This window comes from Rhincodon typus, chromosome 3 (assembly GCF_021869965.1).
Source record: "Rhincodon typus isolate 14 chromosome 3, sRhiTyp1.1, whole genome shotgun sequence".
In the NCBI taxonomy this organism is placed as follows: Eukaryota; Metazoa; Chordata; class Chondrichthyes; order Orectolobiformes; family Rhincodontidae; genus Rhincodon; species Rhincodon typus.
Window position 1 is genome coordinate 55284420 of NC_063334.1, and position 22106 is coordinate 55306525.

Here is a 22106-nt window from a genome sequence, read left to right on the forward strand (position 1 = left end):
TTCAACCAGTGCCAGGAAATAGTTTTCAATATGAGCTCAGCTGGTTGTTTTTTGCCAGTTACATTACACATTTTGTTGCTGAAGAATGTTCACTGTTTCTATTTTAGAACATAGAACATAGAACAGTACCGCTCAGTACATGCCCTTCGGCCCACGATGTTGTGCCGACCTACTATCCTACTAAGATCAATCTACCCTGCATACCCTACATTTTAATATCCTCCATGTGCCTATCCAAGAGTCGCTTAAAAGTCTCTAAAGTATCTGACTCCACTGTCCACTGCCAGCAGCGCATTCCACATGCCCACCACTCTCTGTGTGAAGAACCTACCTCTGACATCTCCCCTATACCTTCCTCCAATCACCTTAAAATTATGCCCCCTCATAATAGTCATTTCTGCCCTGAGAAAAAGTCTCTGACCATCTACTCTATCTATGCCTCTCATCATCGTGTACACCTCTATCAAGTGACCTCTCATCCTTCTTCGCTCCAATGAAAAAAGCCCTAGCTCCCTCAACCTTTCCTCATAAGACCTGCCCTCCAGTCCAGGCAGCATCCTGGTAAATCTCCTCTGCACCCTCTCTAAAGCTTCCACATCTTTCCTATAATGAGGTGACCAGAACTGAACACAATATTCCAAGTGTGCTCTAACCAGAGTTCTATAGAGCTGCAGCATAACCTCGCAGCTCTTAAACTCAATTCTCCTGCCAATGAAAGCCAACACACCATACGTCTTCTTTACAACCCTATCAACTTGGGTAGCAACTTTGAGGAATTTATGGATGTGGACCCCAAGATCCCTCTGTTCCTCCACACAGCTGAGAATCCTGCCATTAACCCTGTATTCTGCATTCAAATTTGACCTTCCAAAATGAATTATGAAAGAAGCGATGGTCTATATAAAGGAAATAGGAGTTTTAAGGGTACGTTTGAACAGCTTGAACAGCCACACCCATTCCCAACCTCTGTCAGTGAGAAATACAGGAAAACAAAGACAACTCAAGAGAAGTCAGGGTGAAATTTGAATCTCCAGTTTACCTTGTGCTACGCTATTTCATATCCACTGGTAGCCATTCTGTCACTTAGTAGCCAGGACAGAAATCATGAATCAGAGAAAATCCCCTTTACAGACCAACAGAATAAATTTTCCCTGTCTGAAAGATCATTGATTGATTGTTAAAAAAAAAATCAAACAGGATGTCGGGTGTCACAGGAGGGTAGCCCATTACTATAGGAATTGGTTTTAAACCTATCCTAGACTGACGCACAAAGTTATCTTCCTCTAGAAGCATTGAAGTTTCCACGTGTTATGTATACAATTGGTACTCTCAAACTAAAAGAGACATGACAGGTCTTTTCAGGTTCTTCCAATCAGCCACCTTCACTTCAGTGGAAATCAGCAGAAACACCCTAACTAGACTACAGAATCCCTAAGGAAATTGCCAGGAGCAGCAAGCCTTACTTATTGAAGCAAGGTAGACAAATGATGTATCCTACTGCTGGGTAGGATATGTTATTTGGAGATTGTTAATTAAGGACCATTGTTGGTCAGAATAGAGGGTCTGTGCCTTACTTAAAAATGCTTACTAATATTCATAATCTATCAAGGTATGTAACCTTCTAGTGTTAACATTGCTCACTTTGCTAACTGTTCACACTATTCATAAATATTCACAAAAGGTCAAATGACCTCCTTTTGAGTTGCAACCAATTCATGATTTTATCGTAAGGGGGAACGGGCTCCATCTTGTACTATAAAATTTACTGATTAAGTTAAACCGTGTGATCACGTGACAAGGATCGGCTAAATTGAAAGGATTTGGACAAGTTGAATGGCTGATTTAAGATAGATTAATAAAAAGCAGGTAATGTACATTGAAACAAGAAGCATGAACTATGTTCATAAAGTCATATTGCCTTTAAAGTGCACTCTGAAATAATCATGTACAAGCATTTTGTGTTGACATCTGAAGTTCTTTTTTTTCTCTTTTTAGTGAATACATTAACTTACTTGAAATAAACAGGAAGATTAGGTGATTCTGCTCAGGATTTAATCATTACTAGTGTGTAGTATAAGTTAAAGGTTAACTTTGTTTTAGACATCTCTAAAAGGATGTTTTCTTTCCCATTTTTCACTGAACTAAGGGATCTGAACTGTCATTAATTGTGAAGACCAATTCTAACAAATGGCACATATTCAATGCAAACATATTACAATGAATAACACTTCAGCCATGAATATATCCAGCAGAAGATCTGCCACAAACTGATTTTCTCTGATTTTACTTAAGATGCTCCCACAATCCCTAAGGCACCTTTCCAAAGATATGTGACATTATCTGTTCAAACACCTGTTGGGTTGACCTCTTTGCAGACCAGTGAGATAGAATTCAAACAGTCTTCTTTGCTGTAGAAGAGATCAATAATTGATATTTTAGCATTCATTTAATCATTATCAACTTGGTAATCCGTGTGATATTAGCAGTCAAGTATATAATTCATTTGCACTTGCATGCCATTTCTCTGTCTCCTGTATTCATTGGCATTAAGCCATTTAAAGAAAAGAGTAATACTTTTGCTAAAACAATAAAAAGTAAACAATGCATTTTTTAGTGTGATTTTCAGAGGATGTCTATGTCTTGGGATAAAAGCAAGTGATCTTAGTTTTAAAATCTCAGTTTGAGTATCAGAGATTTTGCAGTTGCTGATATGAAACCACAGTTAATGTTTATGGTGTTGCAATGAGATTTACTAAGGAAATTATAAAATCAAAAGAAAGATGGCAAAAAATAAACTTAATAGGATTGGGTATTCTGCCATGTGTTGTATGTCATTAATAAAGCTGAGTATCCACTGTGGTGGAGGAATTTAAATATGTATAAATTCTCCACTGAGTAAGCAAAGAGTTCCTACGGAGGAAATGAGGGAGCAGATGTATCACCAAAAGGTCCAGGAGGATTCTCCAGTAAGAAAAAAATGATTTACCACCAAATTAAGAAGGAAGATGGATTCCCTATTTAAAACTGATTGGGGGTGTTGAGTAAAATGTTCCACAAGTGTGACAATGAGAAGGAAGATGGACTCTAAAATGACAATAGTTAAGCGTTAGAACTCCACTGTACCGGAAATGATGGACAGAGTTGGAAAAATATTGGGAAGGCTAAAATGCCAAAACCAAAATAACCATGTCTGGGAAACTTATATTCCCCAGCATATCTTACTACCTCTTGGCACATCATTAGAGCAAAATTTCCTCTCTCCGTCAGAGGATAACCAGATCAGGACATCACCTGTCGCTCTGATCACTGTGGCCTCAAGCTGTGTCAGGATTCATTTGGTTCACAAGATGGGTTCATGACAAATTACATAGTGCTGCTACCTAACAAAAGTCAGAATACTCACTGCATCACTCTCTTTTATCCTCCACAAAACAAGGATAAGAATAATTCACAATAGACAATGGTTTGACCTGATTGTCCTAAGGCAATTTGTAAAGTTTAAGTGCATTTTAGTGATGATTCAGACAACTTTTTTTTATTTATTCCTTAATGGGATGAAGGTTTTCTGGCAAAACCAAATGGTACTGCCATTCCTAATTACCTTCAAGATCAAGTGGTGCTGAGCAACCTCCTTTGTCTGTGAATTCCATGTGGTGTTGGACACACATGGCACTGTTCAGAAGGGAGTGCCATGCGCAGGGTAAGGGTTATGTATAAGGAATATGAAAGAGGCCAGAATTGGAGGAACAAAGAAATCTGTGTGTAGAAGGTTTGGAGAAGTTTACATAAAGCATAGCCACTAAAAGGTTTAAATATTTCAGATTGGAGCAGTTAGTTATCAGTAATCAATGTTAGTCAGAAAAGAAAGTTGGAACAGATCAGCAGGTTTTCAAAAGGATTAGGACAGTACAGTTGGATTGAGTTGACATTTATGGAGATTGAAAGATGAGAGACTGGCCAGGACAGCATTGAAATAATGATCTGGAAATGAAATAAAAATGAATAAGACATTCTATGTCTGGGTTAGCACATGAAGAATATAGAGTATTGCTGGATAAGACAAACTTCAATCAAGCCTGAATTAACCTGAGCACCTTCATGAAACAATGGAAGAAAACTGGAGGAACTGACTACAGGGGGTTCTGCTATAGGTCATCCCTTCATTTGTTATTCAGTTGTTGATACTTTACTCTCTGACAATTTTGATCACCTGCAGAGACTTATTATTCGACACTCCACTCACACCATATGTATGATCTTCTGCTCTCCCTGCCCTTGATCTCTCTGCCTATAAATTCTGTGTCTGTGTGCTTCCCTGTCACTTCATCTGATGAAGGGGCTACACTCTGAAAACTTGTGATTTCAAATAAACCTGTTGGACTATAACCTGGTGTTATGTGACTTTTAACTTTGTCCACCCTCATCCAACACCGGCACCTCCACATCACAAATAAATAAGGGGAGGCCATGGTATAATGGCTTTGTCACTGAATTAGTAATCCAGAAATCCGAGTAAGGCTCTGGGGACCAGAGTTCAGATTAGACCAAAGCAGAGTGGAAATTGAATTTTTAAAAAATCTAAAATTAAAATCTAATGATGACCACGGAACTATGGAATGTCAAAAAAAAAAAATCTGGTTCATTAATGCCCTTCAGGGAAGGAAATTTACCATCCTTACCTGGTCTGGGCCTATATGTTACTCCAGACACAGAGCTATGTACTTGATTACTGTCTATGCTGACATAGTCATACTCACAGATTCATACCTTACAGGCAATGTCGCAGAAACCATCATTACCATCTCTAGGTACATCCTGCCCCACCAGCAGGACGAACCCACCAGAAGTGCAACATAGTGGTTGATAGTTGAGAGGGAGTTAGCCTGGAAGTCATTTACTCTGGATACCATGAAATATCATGTCATCAGGTCAAGTATGGGCAGGGAGATCTCCTACTAATTACCATATACCATTCTCCCTCAGCTGATAAATCAGTACTCCACCATGTTGAACATCACTTAGAGGAAGCACAGAAGATGACAAGGACACAGAATGTATTCTGAATGAAGGCTTCAATATCCATCACCAAGCATGGGTCAGCAGCAACGCTACTGCTCGAGCTGGTTGAATCCTAAAGGACATAGCTGCTAGACTGAGTCTGTGGCATGTGATGACAAAACCAACTAGAGGGAAAAACATACTTGATCTCGTCCTCACTAATCTGCCTGCCAAAGTTTTGTCCATCTATGATAGTATTGGTAAGAGTGATCACCACACAGCACTCTTGGGGCTAAAGTCCCATCTTTGCATTAAGGATAACCTCCATCATGTTGTGTGACACTAGCACTGTGCTAAATGGTGTAGGTTTCAAACAGACTCAAGACTGGGTATCCATGACATGCTATGAGCCATCAATAGCAGCAGCCAAATTGTATTCCAACACAATCTGTAACTTCATAGACTGACATTTCACCCACTCAACCATTAACATCAGACCGGGAATCAACCCTGGCTCAATGCAGAGTGCACGAAGGCATGCCAGGAGAAGCACCAGACATATCTAAAAATGAGGTGTCAAACTTGGTGAAGCTACAACACAGACTATTTGTATGCCAAACAGCATAGGCAGCAAGTCATGGGCTAGGCTAAGTGATCCCATAACTAACAGATCAGATCTCAGCTCTGCAGCCCTGTCACATTCAGTCATGAAACATGGTGGATAATCAAACAGCTCACTGGAGGAGGGGCCTTCACAATATCCCCATCCTCAAGAATGGAGCCTAGCAACTCAGGAAAAAAGATAAAGTTGAAGTATTTACAACAATCTCCAGCCAGAAGTGCTGAATGGATAATTTATCTTGGCTTCCTCCAGAGGTATACAGCATCATATGTGCTGGTCTTTAGCTAATTCAATTCACATAATATCAAGAAACAGTTGGGGCACTGAATGCTACAAAGGCTATGGGCCCTGAAGACATTCCAGAAATAGTACTCAAGGTATTTCCTCCAGAACTTAACGTGCCCTAAACAAAGCTGTTCCAGTATAGCTACAATACTGGCATCTACCTGACAGCATTGTAATCTTTCCACCCAAATCCAACCCAACAATTGCCACCCCATCAGGTTACTCTCTAGCATTAGTAATACGATGGACAGCGTCATCAACAGTGCTACCAAACAGCACTTGCTTAGCAATGACCTGCTCACCTACACTCAGTTTGTGTTCCGATCTGATTCAAACATGGACAAAAGAGCTGAATTCCGGAGGTGAGGTGAGAGTGACAGCCCCTGACATCAAGGCTGTTTTCAACCAAGTGTGGCATCAAAGAGCCCTAGCAAAACTGGAATCAATGGGTCTCGGGGGGCAAATTTTCCAGTGGTTAGAGTCATACCTGACACATAGGAAGATGATCGTGGTTGTTGGAGGTCAGTAATCTCATCTCCAGGAAATCTCTGCAGGAGTTCCTCAGGGTAATGTCTTAGGCCGAATTATCTTCAGCTGCTTTATCAATGAACTTCCCTCCATCATAAGGTCAGAAGTAGGGATGTTCGCTGATGATTGCACAATGTTCAGCACCATTCACAGTCCATGTCCAAATGCAACAAGATCTGGACAGTATCCAGACTTGGGCTGACAAGTAGCGAGTAACATTCATGCCACACAAATGCCAGGCTATGACCATCACCAATAAGAGAAAATCTAGCCACTATCCCTTGACATTCAATGGTGTTACCATCACTGAATCCCCCACTATCAACATCCTGGGGGCTATCATTGATCAGAAACTCACCTGGTCTCACCACATAAACACAGTGGCTACAAGAGCAGGTCAGAGGCGGTGAGGAATACTGCGGTGAGTAACTCACCTCCTGACTCCCGAAAGCCTGTCCACAAGGCACAAGTCAGGAGCATGATGGAATACTCCCCACTTGCCTGGATGACTGCAGCCCCAACAACAGTCAAGAAGCTTGACACCATCCAGGAAAAAGCACCCCACTTGACTGGCACTGTATCCACAAGCCTTCACTCCCTCCACCACTGACACTCAGTAGCAGCAATGTGTACTATCTACAAGATGTACTGCAGAAATTCACCAAAGATCCTCAAACAGCACCTTCCAAACCCATGACCATTTCCATCTAGATAGACAAGGGCAGCAGATATATGGGAACACCACCACCTTCAAGTTCCCCTCCAAGCCACTCATCATCCTGACTTGGAAATACATCACCGTTTCTTCACTGTCACTTGGTCAAAATCCTGGAATTCCCTCCGTAATGGCATTGTGGGTCAACCCACAGCAGGTGGACTGCAGCAGTTCAAGAAGGCAGCTCAGCACCACCTTCACAAGGGCAACTAGGGACGGGCAATAAATGCTGGCCAGCCAGCTGTGCCCATGCCTCACAAAATTAAATTTAAAAAAGTTAAATTTTGTTGTCATGCCTGCCAATCATTTTATTCATCTGAACCTGTAGGATCTTTATATTTTCAATTCTGCACAAACACTTGCTTGGCAACCAAAAACATTAAACCTATCAAATGAGCTTAAGGAGAACAATGCTTAGCAAAAATGAGCCCTCAGTCCTTTAGCTGTGTATTTTTTTGACAAATGTATTACTTCTACAGGGAATAGATGCACTAAGGAATTGCTGTGTTAAACTTATGGGTTTTACTTTTTTGTCCTACATAGACTTGATTTCACACTTTCAGGCTACCATCATGGATGTGGCCCAGCTCTCCCTATTATTGCATATTACAGTAAAATTTATAGCTTGCATTGGTAGCGAGCAATATCATTCGGTTTCATCTAAGTTCTGCTACTATTCTTTCCAATAGTGGGATCTGCCTTGTATATGGAAGAATAGTATTACCCTATTTCACATCTTAAGGTTTTAAGTTCCAAGTTAACCATGAGAATGAGCAAATGATAACAGGAAAATATGTCTATATTTTACAATAATTGTTAAATTAAGCTGGCATTATAATAGTAACTAATAGAAAACTACTGTGCATATCCATAAGTAATTTCATTGTATTATAGTTTATTTCCTTTTCAGCCTAAGTATGAAAACTATCCATATTGAACATCAACCCTCAATCTTCCAAACAAACACTTGCTTTGAAGGAGACAGCTGATAAATAGCTCTAGTGCAATGTCTGAGAATTCAAACACAGCCACGATCAAACATAAAGTTGAATAAATCACACAACTGTTTTTTTTCTATTTAAATTCAATGGTTTGGCTTCTCCCTTTGGCAACGTCCTGACAGCAACCTGACTAGTTGTTACAACAAATACATCAAGTTGGCCAGCTCCTTACACACCCTGTTGAATAAAAGCAGCCAAAACTGAATAAGTCACAGTCACATTGACATTAAGTCACTATCACCGCCTCTTATACAAGTTCTTCATGATTTTGGGAAGAAGTGAAGAAACTATTCTGTGAGAAGTAAACAATATAGTCTTTACCAAACATTCTTATATTTCACAATTCATAGATTCTGACCATCTATTATATTCATTAACGTAACAACAAAAAACAAAGACAAAATGGGACAACAGCTTCAACCATTTACTCAGCTACAAATGTAGTGAACATATTGGAGACATTCACCAATCATTAGACATAAGGTTCACCATAATCTACTTAAGACTTTGTCATTCTTGTCAAAATAGTTAGTGTGATTCATGGAGACAGTCCATTCATCTATTTGTGTATATATTTTTGAATCCATTACATTTCAAAAGATAGACTGGAGAACAGTGTTTTTAAACAATGTTTCAGTCAACCTGTTTGGACATGTTATGAAATACCTTTGGGACAGTTGGGACTTGAACCTGGACACTACCACTGCAGTAAAAAAGCTTTACAGGAAAGCTTCAATCCATCACCCTATTGGTTACGTGTTCAGCAAGTCTTGTTGTGCTACTCTCCTGGCACAGCAGCAATTTTATGCTGATCTGAAGCTGGAAAATATAGACATTTTCTAATCAACCTGTTCAGAGTTGTTATTACACACCTTTGGATCAGGTGAGACTTTAACTTAGGTCTCCTGCCTCAGAGGTAGGGACAATATGAAAAACCCATAGCTGGGAAATAGAAGAACCTATCAATCTGCAAACTTCCCTCAGCAACAGTAATTAACCTATAATTGACCGATTACTGCAATTGGAGTTTGTGGCTTTCAACACACAGTCAAGATCAAGCACCTTAGCAACATGAATAGAAAGAACTGGCTTATACATTTTTCACTCCACTATGCCTTGCATCAGACAGTAAACCAATTCTGCTACCATAAGAAATTGTATTACCTGACTAATTGTGATCAATACTATTGAAGATGGATTAATATTTCATTCCTTGATAAATAATATTTTCAATTGAAAACACAACATATAAATTTGGATGCCATTAGTCACAGCTAAACTGTTCTTTTGGTTTGATCTGAAACTGCATATGGACACAATAAGCACCGCTAAAGACTCAAGTGTCATCTGAATGTGTCCCTATCCAAGACACCATTCCACATTGTTTCTGATTCACAGCATTTCCAGCATCATTCCAGTCTGGCACAACACTATATTTTAAAGGTGCCTAGATGATCTACAGAGCCTCCAGGAAACTTTATGCATATTATAAGAATTTTAAAAATATTAATAGAGAATTTAATCACGTCTGTGCTCCTGTAGCAGTAATAATTGGTTCTTAGGAGTGTACAGCTCTGTATAAATGTCAAAGAAGACATAAAGCTTTACAGTTGCAACTCCTTGAAATGAGTCAGACAAAAGTCGGTCTGTAGTGCACCAAATCCTCATTATCTTTGGAGGATAGAGGCATGGACTTGCCGCAGATAACAAGAATTGAGGATACTACTCCTTGGTAAGTCTGCTATGTACCATGAATAACTACACGATCAGACCAGACAAGTCAATAAGAAAGCAAAAAGGTGGGGTCTGGGGCCAACTTCGCCAAAATGTGGATTTGTGGGTGGCAAGTCAGTGGATAAAGAGGACTGAGTGTACAATTCTCATCTGTGAGCTGAACATCAAAGTCAAACACCAGTAGTTATACTATCATTTGAACTGAAGATAAAAAGGCATATAAATTTTCCTTTTCATTTTTTAAACACAACCATAAACGTGCTTTCTGAAATTATTAATTTGCATTATGTTTCATGTTCAGAAGGTGAGTGTTAATCTTCTGAGATCCAGCTGCACTTTCATATCATACTCCATAAAACTGTAATATGTATAGTTTGACAATTCTACTTATCTTTGCGGTTCAATCATTATTTTACCCCAATGACAATAGCAAAAATATTTGGTGTCCAGTAAAATAAATGTCCTAAGATGTCTAACGGAAAAATATTAAATTATTGTCAATTCACCTGTAGAACAACAATTCTTGTCTACACATTAAATTTGAAATTTCTTTTCATCAATTTCTTTTTGGAGATTCAATTTTAACTGACTGCATAAAAACCAGCACAAGTATGATTGGTCAAATGGCCCTCTTTTGTGCTGTGAATTCCACAGTGCTGAGGAATGGTTTAGCCAATGTCAGTGGAGCTCTCGTAGTCAGTGATAAGCTCATGCATAGAGAAAGCACAGGAAACTACAATTTCACACTCATGCAGTAAGCACTGTTCCTCTGAGTCAAGCTTTAGGTTTATTACCACCGTAGTCTACAGCCAAAGTGCTGCTAATTTCATTCCATAGATAGGTATCCCCAGAGAAGCATTTCAGGAAATTTATATCTTTTCCACAATCTCTTTGGTTATGTCCCTTTTGTTCTAAATTTGGTTAAAATGAAAATCTTGACATGAAAGTAGCAGTAGGTGTTTCTTATCATTCAATAGCTCAACATAGGTTGCCTTCATTTATGTTTTTCTGATGAGTTACTAAACTCCACTGTAATTCTCCTCCCATTTTACTTTCAGCAATAATATATTGACCAAAATTAATAAAATGTCTGACTAGAGCAGTTAAGCTTTGAATAGCCCCAACTGAATTACAAAATATCCTGTAATTGGAAACATTGTAATTTGACTGGTTCATCAGGTGCTTTAAAAGGGGAATTCCTTCTCTGTGTCAGAATAGGATATAACAAATGTAATTAATCTCTCTTTTGGTTTATAGTTCAAGCACTGTAAAAAAGGAAACATTATCAGACACAAGTCATGACAAATAGTTATTTAGTCAATTGTTCTATTTACATGTGTTATCTGCATAAATAAAATTGCAGCTGATTTCACCATCACCGCACCCCCTCCCGCTTTTTCCTGCATGACTTGTTGTTGCCACTAGTTAAGATTATATTATGTACAAAAACATTTTTTATTCTGTGGCATGGTTAGGATACAGATAAGTTTCCCACAACACGGCACCACTTTGAGTTATAATAAATGAGAAGAATCTTCTACAAAATCTCTTTTTTGTTAATTACTTGGCTGAATCCAACAAGTGACAGTAATGGTCATAATTTTGTTAACAATTATATTTTAATAATTACACCTATCCTCTTTGTCATTGGCACTGCTGCATCATTCTTTTTAATCTTGCCTGAATGCTTACAATCCACAGAACCATTGTCCATATAACTGTTTATGTAATCTCTCCCACTCTACTTGTATCGAGCTGAAGCGACCTCGATTGTTTTAGTTTTTATTTCATTGTAACATCTGAATGTCTGTCTGAATATTTATGTCTTGTCTTTCAATCCTGCTGAGTTCACCATTTTTCAATTGTTCTTTCTTCTCCTCTTCCATCACTTTGCCTTTAGCAAAACAAGACATTTCTCAACATAGTGTAATATCGCAGAGCAGTTTTCCATGAGTATACGGTATACGTTCAGTGCAACCACTGCATCTGTCTTAATGAAATTCATGGCTGTTTATATGACAATGTCTTTCAATTTGAGCCATGTCTTTCAAGAGCTTGTTTGTGATTTTTTTAACATACAATACACCTACCAGTTTTAAACACATTTTTATTTCACACTTCCAGATTTTCTTACTATATCATATTCTTTTCTTAATCCATGTATCTTACTTTTTCCTATATGATATCCAGCCTATTTTTTGCCCTCTATCATAAATTCTGTTATTTTCCGTATCAGTCAATATATTTGTTTCTATTCCTTCATTAATTGCATTGTTGTTTCTTTCTCTGTCCTTTATGATGACATTTTCTCATTCAATGACATTATGTCTCGCATCCTCTCCCACCTTTACAAGAGTATACACTCTCTTTCATGCTTCTTTCCTTGACATTTCATCTGCATCTCTCTGAATCTCTTTGAAATGCACAAAAAAAGCATCCTTGTATTGAAGTTCAGTCACTTGCACTTTTTCATTTTCACTGGTCTTTCCCCAAGTCAATTGGTAAAGTGAATAAATTCCCTGTCTCCCTATGTCCTAGGCTGAAACTTGAGCAAATCTAAATCAGAAAATGTAGCATAATACCTCTTTAATAATTTAAACCTTGATGCTCAAGGTCGTGGAATGCTATCAATTGAAAAAAGAACATTATAGAACATTTGGATACTTAAACCATGAACTAAGGATAAAATGATGAATCAAACAATACAAAAAATTATGAATTTCCACAAGGTACAGATCTATCAGGTATTATTTTGAAAATGTGTGTGTGTGTGTGTGTATGTTTGTAAATTCTCAGCTTGCAGTAGTTTGCCTTAATACAGTTCTCTAATTTTGGAACTGGGTATTTGCAGGACAATCAGGAATTTGACAACCCTGGTGCACTTTCAGCATATTGATTTGATCTTTGGTTTATTACTTAATTGCAGCAACATTACATTTCAAAATTTTAAATGTTGACAGGGAAATTTTGATAGATGTAAAAATTCCTTGCTTTAGGGCAAGTGGTTTAATGTAATTAGAAATTATTATCCAATCACTAATTCATTTGGCTGACTATATGTTAAAACATTTCAACTGTTTTATAAGTAGACTGATATTTTTCATCAGTTATCTTGTGATTAAGGGTCACCCACTCAGTAGCTGTGCACAGTATCTTAACCCAGAGTAGTATTGATTTCCATTTAGCTTTTTGCATATCCCGCTGGGCCCCATATGTAAACATAAACACTTAAAGAGTCCTGAGTTCTACAAAAATAAATATTCTGCTGCTCTAATATGTTCCAAACTCTGTCACAGTTATATATAACTTTATAATATCTTGGCATTTTTTTCAGAATCCTACTATATACTATTTATAATGCTATTTTAAATCTAAATTACAACAGGTTAGATTAATAATACTGGAAAGTTATAAAATCATCTCCATGAAAATATTTTTTCTGTCAAATAAATTTCAAAAGCTTTGAATTTTTTTTCTACACTGTCAGGTAGTGGGCCAGCGATTCATTTAAACCAAATTAATATCTTATCTTGAGCTCTTTACACTCAAAATAAACGATTTCCTAACTGCAAATTTGATGAATATCAGGTACTTAAAGGATAGAAGATCAGACTTTTATCCTGCTTTTTTTTTAGGAAGGTGCTAGAAAACATTTAAATGGGACAGGTGCAGGTATAAACGGAATAATTTTCATGGAACTGTTTTGGGGCAGGGTAAGAGAGAATTCCGTCTGTGGGCTGTCAAAGCCAGATTGAATGATAAAGCTCTAACGATGAATGAATATTCTGGAGTTTACTTGATTACCTTTGGGGATCTGCCAGAGATAACGTTTCCTCTGCAGATTAAATGGGAGGAGTGAATTCACAATGTAACTCGTCACTGAATGAGTACCCCGTGCCAAAATGCCTCGCTGCTTTCTATGCTGACGCTTGCTTATCGGAAACAACAGTGAATTGTGTTGGCATGAGTATTTTTGCCGTTTGGCCATGAATATTCGTTCAGTGCAACCGGTCGTTTATCTCATCTGCAAGTGGTGCGTGGTATTCTAGTGGTCACCTCAAACTCTGGATGGGTCCCTCACTGTTTTAAGTACTAGCAAAAAAAAAGTTTGCCCGGAAAGAAAACACACGAATATAAATGTTGTTAACCAGTGAAATGTCTTCATAAGTATTAATCTAATCTCGGCACCTGAGGAAGTGAAAAGCGCAGTTTGAGGATTTGACATGAGAGGGCTATCTGTACTCTAAGCTAATTCTGAAGAATCGATTTTGATCCAGCGGTAAAAGTGACAGTCGGGACCAAGGGATTTGTTTTGGAGTTCTGAGCCCCAGTGACCACGATCGGCTGAACTCGAATCTTGTTGGGCCCAACACCGTCTTGAGAGATGGGGTTTAAAGGATTTCTCATCACTAAATAATATATTAAAATGACAGATTAAAATCACCAAGGCACCTGCAATCATTCCTGCTTATTCACTGAATAGAAATGTTCACCAGATATGTTTTAAATCATTTATTTTGTGCAACAAGAAGACATCTAAAGGAGCCTGTTTGCATACAGTATCCGGGGCGGCAACGCTGCAATATTCATGAACAGTCCTGGCTGTAAGCCGCAGCTGATCCTGAGTTAGATCTGTGTACTTGGGCTCAAACTGAAACTTGTCAGGATGGAGAGGGAGAGTGTAGAGGAGCAGAGTTGAGGAGGAACGTTGTGGATGGAGAGAGTCTGGAGGGACAGAATGCATTGGAAACAGTAATGGGGGTGGTGGTGGGAGAATATGGAGGGAGAGAAGATGGAGAAAATATTAAGTCCAAGTGTGGAGAGACAGCGAGGAGGGCGTGAGTGCAAAGGAAGTGTGGACTAGGTGAGAGATAGTAGAAACTGCAGATGCTGGAGAATCCGAGACAACAAGGTGCAGGGCTGGATGAACACAGCAGGCCAAGCAGCATCATAGGAGCAGAGAGCCCTGCACCTTGTTGTCTGTGGACTAGGTGAGCTTAGTGAAACAGTATGTAGATGTGTAGAAGTAAAGGACGTTGAACCAGAGAATGGAATAGCAAAAAGTGGAGGGAGATAGTGAATGGATAGAATGTGAAGGGCGGAAGAGTGCAAAAAGAGAGAATGGATGTAAAATGTGTGAAGGAAGAGTGAAGGGAAGGACTGTGGATTGATGGAGTGTCGATGGACCAAGTGAAGAAGAATAGAGTGGGACAGAGTGTGGTGATAGAGACTATGACCCGAATAAAGTGCGGAGAACAGAGTGGAGAGGGGAAAAGTGTCGATGGAGAGTGGAACGAAAAAGGCTGGAGAGAAAGTGGCCGGAGGGAAAGAAGATCGAGGAATTTTTTCGAAGGAGTTGGATGTTGGAGAGTGTGGAGGGAAGGGGGGGGGTGATGAAGGGACAGATTATGGAGGGGGGAGGTGTTTGGAGGGAGGGTGGCAGATGGTAGGCGGAGAGAGGGTGTAGAGTGGGAGAGAATGGGAATGGAGGGAGAAGGTCTAGAGGGAGAGAGGGTTAGGAGAGCATATGTAGGGAGGAGAGGCAGAGAGGTTGGGTTATGGAGAGAGGGGAATTGAAGAAGAGGGTGTTGGGGAAACTTTGATCGAGCGGAGGGCTGTCAGCTCCGTGAGAAGAGAACTCGAATTCAATTCCGGGATGAAAGCGGCGCCAGTTAAAACCATATTTCTCTCAAGAGGGTAAGAGGATATCATTCCTTTTCGCAGGTTCGGAGGTCAGTTTGAAAAGTTTTCAATTTCAGTAAGTATGTAAACAAACAACGACGTCTTCTCCTTCCACCGGAAACTTGCTGAATACTTGGAAAGCAAAATAAACCAAACTGTTATCGCTGGAAGGGAAATGATGACTGCTTCGGAGATCTCCCTGTAGTTGATACCATTTGAATCATGATATAATTCAGAAAGAGGCAAACAGAAACGAAAGGCAGAATAAACACGATTTGAAGTTTTTTTTGTTTCAGTGCAACAAGTACTTTGGTCCCCTAAGAGTAAGAAAGATCCTCAGGATAGGGAGATGGTGGGGCTATAAAGAGTATGTGGAGAGTAACAAAACTTATTCTATGTAGACTTTGTAACCATAAAACCTAAAATGCGTTTTAAAAGCTGGCTGGTGTTGGCAGACGGTAATCTCCAACCTTTAAACATTCATTTCCAAATAAGCAACATTGCTATCGAGACGCATCGTGATTCTTTACGTTTTAGTACGAAATGGTCTTCTTTTAGACACCAGCGAAGAAATATACTATTATGTTAACTAAATTAACTTAGGTCGAGTCTAACGTGAGCTCGGTGTGAAAATGATTGAAAGATTGTCCACAACCAGTCTCTCTTTTGAGCCGGAATATTTGCAGGTTCAATTGAGTATGTGGGGGGAGCCTTTACTGCTCGAGGCGACAAATACTTGGTTTTAAAATAAATCGGAACCGTGTCTTTGCTAAGGAGAAGTTGGATTCGGTTTGTGAATTAAATTCCTAACGGGATTCTCGCTATTGGTATCTGTTTTTCGATTTCAAAACAGGACTTGGAGAGAATGCAATTAGGAGCTGTCTCGGATGGGTCTGTTTATATATAACGGTTCATCTTCAGCTTGGTAATAAACACAGTGAGAGATGGATTACACTGATGGTGTTAGTCGGCTAATTTCAAAACAGCTCTATCGACAACAAGTAACTGAGATTTCGCATGTTTATTGCTACTGGCCGGCCTGTCCAGTCGGTACTCACATTTCTGTGATGTTCTCCATCTCTGCTGCGGACGGCAGCACCGGGAAAGCCACGATGCCGGGTTCAGTGCAGGTGATCCTGGAACTGCTACATCTGCAAGAAGCAGGACAGGCGAGAACCAAGCTGCTAAAGGCCAGCACCGTGCCGAGCAGCGCTAACAGCAGACTGGCCACAGTCTTCCTGAGGCTAGCGCAGCAACACCTCGGAGATGAGGAGGCCATCGTCAGCTCGTCTCTGCTCCACACTCCAGATCGGGAGCGACTCCCCAGTAGAATCAAAAAAAAAGCAGGCGCAGATCCCACCAGCAGAGTGTGGTTTTGTATTTGGTGTAAACCTGGAATAATCCGTAGATTGCGAATAGAGAGCAATGCGGTCTCACTGACAGCAATCTGCAGCATATACAGATAAACAAGGTCTTTAGAACGATGTCTCCCGTTTGTAAATCCCTGTGAAGGAGCTTTCTCTATCTGTCAGTTCTTGGAGGGGGCGATCCGAAATGTTGTTAGCGATACAGAGGGAACCGCTGCGCTGTGGAACCGCATCCACTATGTGAGGTTCCGGGAAAGCTGGAGTGAGTGTGTGCTCCCCTGGCTCTGGGGCATTCTTCTTGCCGCAGTGGTCACTCACTCTGTCTCTCTCTCTCACTCAGTCAGTCCCTGCCACCAACGTCCCCCCACCCCCCACCCCCCAAACTGCCTGATGCTGCCGGGGGCTCTGTCCGGGATTCTTTAATCCTCTCCGCCCCCAGCCTCCCTCCCCCTTCCCAAACCGCCACCACCTCAGTAAACTATTCGATTTTTTAACATCCAATTCGGGAAGCTGCTGTACATGACGTGCGGCTGACGCACGAAAAGGGATGAAGGAAAGGTTTTTTAACTCCCCCTCCCACCCACAAAAACAAATAGAGAAAACTATAAAAGAGGGAAGAAAGTAAAGAAGCCGAGAAGCAGTGAAATGTGATGTCGTTGGCCACGAGGTTGGAAATGTACTGCCCACCAGGGCAACTGTAACCAGCGACTCGGATCTCCTGCTCCAAACCAGGTCCCTGCTCCCAGCGCAATACCGTGAGCCACAAAAACCAACAGACTGAATGATCTGTTCTCCCGACTCTTCTCACAAGCACCATCTAATAAACAATCTAGCTGCAGTGTGTGTGAGGAATGTGTAATCCGGAAAATTGACGAAGTCTCCCCCCGCCCCGTTAGAATTCGCCTGTACCAAGCAGTGCACGTTAAATCTCCCAATGCTGCTGTTTGTTGGACTACCGCTGATCTTATCTGAAGGACAATCACGTCCCAGACGGTGCAAGTCCGGTGAAGAAATTTGATTTCAAAGGTTTTGCACCGATTTGAATTGCACTGCCCTTCAAAGATGCATATCTGTGTATGTGGATTTATATGTATATGCGTGAGTGTAGATTTGTAGCTGTGCACACTTGTATAGGCATGTTTATCTATATTTGTTTGTGTGGAGATATCACTGTGAGCTGATGTGCGTGTTTATATCTGGGTGTGGGTGTATGTATCTGTATATGTATCTGCGAGGGGTGTGTAAATCTGAGTGCGGGTCAGTGTATATCCAAGCGTGTGGATGTGAATACATATATCTGTACATAAGTATATCTGTGTGGGGATATGTATATCTGAATGAGTGTGTATATATTGTGTATGTCTGCGTTGTTGTATCTATGGCTGTAGATCTGTGTGTGGATGTGTGTTTGTATTTGTGTGTACACCAATGTATGGGTGTGTGTATCTAAGTGTTTATATGTGCATGTGTACATTTCCATGCATGTGTTAATTTTGGTACCGCAGCACTTGAGTATGACACGGACATCACAATGTTCGACGTAGATAACAGCCAGTCGAATTGCTAAAACTGTTAATATTACCCGCAGATGTTGAATTACAGCCTTGGTCAGAAATGATACCATGAATTCACACACAGACGTGATCGAATTCCCACATTTAGCTCATTGACTTTTAAATGGTGCCTAATAAAAGAACATGTCTGAAAGGCGTTTGGGTTATTGCGAACAGTTATTCTTTTCCTCCAAGTCTGTTGAAATAATACAAAAATTACAAGCTCACGTCCTTGTCTTAGTCAACAACAGCTCTTTAACACTGATGTTCTCAAACAGGAAACACAGTTGTCCGCGCATAAAATTCAACAATGTTCATAACTGAATGGTTAATAATTTTGCCAAAAGTGTTGCCCATGTCTGCCCTCCCTTTCTGTCTAATTGTCTCTGTCAATCTCACTACCCACCCACCACCGTCTCTCACACACGCGCAACTCCCAGTGAATTTTCCCGCAGTGATTTCGCACTTTGCAGCAATCCAACAAACAAGTTCTTTACGAGCTCCGCCGTCTGACGAGCTGGTCTGACACCTCCCGGACAATAGAGCAACTGCAGCTTCCAAAAATAACCCCCACTGCAGCCCCGACCGTCTGCGGTAGGGCGCATCTTGCTTGCTGTGTCTTCTTCCCTTTCACTCAGGGACAGTTTCTTTAAGCGACAATCGAAGCTGCAAACCACATTTAAGCAGGTGCCTACGAAAAATTGTAAAAAAAGACGGAAGCAAGTGAATTGCGCAATTTCTAAATCACAAACGAATGATCATTAAACATAAATTAACACATAAAAATGATTCCAAGAGTGCGAGACGACATCCACATTTCAATATGTATTTGGAAGGTGCAAGCAACAATTTAAATTCTAATAGGAAACGATCTTAAGATGTTTGGATCTGGGTATCACCTGCGATGTCAAGACTACATCGGAAAAGAGGCAAAAATGAAACAAGCCGTCAGATCTACAAGGTTTGTCAGGTCACAGGTTTTGACCTGCTAACATCAGGCCAAGGAATCTTACAATGTCAAATACTTCAAGAAGTCACCAAGTGAATAAATAATCCAATTGCTTAACCGAAACATATAACGTTACAATTCAACATTCAAAGCTCTGAAAAATACTAATTGTTTAAGTGACAATTTTGATCATGAGAATAGCTAAGACTGACATTTTTGGGGCTGTAGATGTACGGCTGAAATATTAGGAACAAACACACAACACTTTAAGGGAGATGGATAAATTCATAGGAAATTGTCCAACTCTGACCTGCCTCAGGTACTCTATGACGGAGACCTTATCCATCCCTTTGTTACTTCTAGACTGAACAATTCAAATGTTCTCCTTGTTAAGTTGCTATCATAACATTTTACTTTAAATAGAGTGAGGTAACTGGCCTCAAGTCTAATCCAGCCAGAATGGGAATTGTACCCTGCGTTGGTGGATTCATTGTTGGTGTCGTCAAGGGAGGCAGAACACGGGAAATAATAGGCCAGTTAGCCTGACCTCGATCGTTGGTAAGATTTTAGTCCATTAAGAAGGATGAGATTGCAGAATACTTGGAAGTGCAGGGTAAAATAGGGCTGAGTCAGCATGGCTTCATCAAGGGGAGGTCATGCCGGACAAATCTGTCAGAATTGTTTTAGGAGATAACAGGCAAGTTAGACAAAGGAGAATTTGTGGATGTCATCGATTTGAATTCCCAGAAAGCTTTTGACAAGCAGTCACGAAGGAAACTGCTAAATAAGAGCCGTGTTAGGGCAAGGTATTGACATGGATAGAGGATTGGTTGACTGGCAGAAGGCAGAGAGTAGGTATACAGGGGTCTTTTTCAACATGACAGCCGGCGAGTATTGGAGTTCCAAGGGGTCATGTTGGGACCACCACTACTCACATAATATATTAATGATCTGGTCAAAGGAACTGGTGGCATTATTGCTAAGGTTGAAGCTGACACAGAAATAGGCGGAGGGACAGGTAGTGTTGAGGATGCAGGGAGCCTTCCAAAAGACTTGGACAGGCTAGGACAATGGGCAAAGAAGTGGTATGTGGTATACATTGTGGGTAATTTTTTGTGGTACATTATGCACTTTCCTAGGAACTTCATAGAAAAAGTACTTAATAGATGCCTTACAGTGTGGAATGAGGTCATTTGGCTATTGAGCCTGCAATGACCCTCTGAAGAGCATCCCACCCAGACCCAGCCCCTTACCTTATCACCATAACCCTACATTGACCGTGGCTAATCCACTTAGCCTGCACATTTTTGGACTGTGGGAGAAATCTGGAGCACCTGACTGAAATCCATGCAGAGATGAGGAAAACATGCAAACTGCACACAAACAGTCACCCAAGGCTGGAATTAAAGTTAGAAGCTAGAGTCAGGTTTTTCTTTATTCACTCATAAAATAAGGGTTCCGCTGACTAGACTAGCATTTATAACCACTTCCTAAATTCGCAGAAGGCAGCTGAGAGCCAACTACATTGCTGCGGGCCTGGAGTCCCATGTAGTTCAGACAAGAGTGGCAGCTTCCCTCCCTAAAGGACATTAGTGAATCAGATGGGCCTTTCTGACAATCAATGATATATTCATTATCATCATTAGAATCTTAATTCTGGATTTTTATTGAATTAAAATGTCACTATCTGCATAGTAGGATTCGATCCTAGGTCCCCAAAACGTTACCTAGGTCTCTCTAGATTAACAATCCAGAGAAAATACTGCTACTTCAACATGCCCCCAGCACTATGAGGCAGCAGCGAGCCACCATGCTGTCCCTGAGGCAGGAAGAATAAAGGCATGGACTATTTTCTAGATGGGGAAAGGCTTCAGAAATCTAAAACACAAAGGAACTGAGGAGTTCTAGTTCAGGATTCTCTTAAGGTTAACATGCCAATTCAGTTGGTAGTTAGGAAGGCGAGTGCAATGTTTGCATTAATTTCAAGACGGCTGGAATACAAGAGCAGAGATGTAATGCTGAGGCTGCATAAGACTCTGGTCAGACTGCATTTGGAATATTTTGAGCAGTTTTGGGCCCCGTATCTAAGGAGGGGGTCCAGAAGAGGTATTCAAGAATGATCATGAGGATTAAGGGCTTGTCATATGAGGAGCAGTTGAGGTCTGTACTTGATGGATTGTGGAAGAATGAGGGGGGGAAATCATTCAAAGTTGCAGAATACCTAAATAAAGTGGACTAGAGAAGATTTTCCACTAGTAGGAGAGTCTAGGATCCAAGGGCACAACGTCAGAGTGAAGGGACGATCGTTTAGAACTGAGATGAGGAGGAATTCCTTCAGCCAGTGGGCAGTGAATCAGTTGAACCCATTGCCACAGAAGGTTGTGGAGGCCAAGTCACTGTGTGTATGTAAAAAAGAGATAGATAGGCTCTTGGTTAGTAAGGGCCTAAAGTCAAGTGTTACAGGGAGAAGGAAGGAGAATGGGGTTGAGAAACATACCAGCCATGATTGAATAGTGAAGCAGAGTTGATGGGCCAATTGGCCTAATTCAGCTCATATCTTATGGTCTTAAGGTTTAAGTTCTTTAATAATAAAATATCATTCAGACAAACTTGTTCAGATAATCCATTGTCTTACCCTCATAATAAATGTTCATTTTAGTAAAATCAGTATG

General features: G+C 40.4%; 1 protein-coding gene across 1 annotated transcript in view; it reads right to left on the reverse strand.

The window, feature by feature from the left end:
- ntrk2a (neurotrophic tyrosine kinase, receptor, type 2a) overlaps positions 1 to 17309 on the reverse strand; it is a 227657-nt gene extending 210348 nt beyond the window's left edge. Inside the window, exon 1 of the mRNA XM_048595207.1 lies at positions 16624 to 17309. Coding sequence (XP_048451164.1) covers positions 16624 to 17021 — 398 coding nt within the window. The 5' untranslated portion in view covers positions 17022 to 17309. The remainder of the gene's footprint in view (positions 1 to 16623) is intronic.
- Positions 17310 to 22106: the final 4797 nt, after the last annotated feature.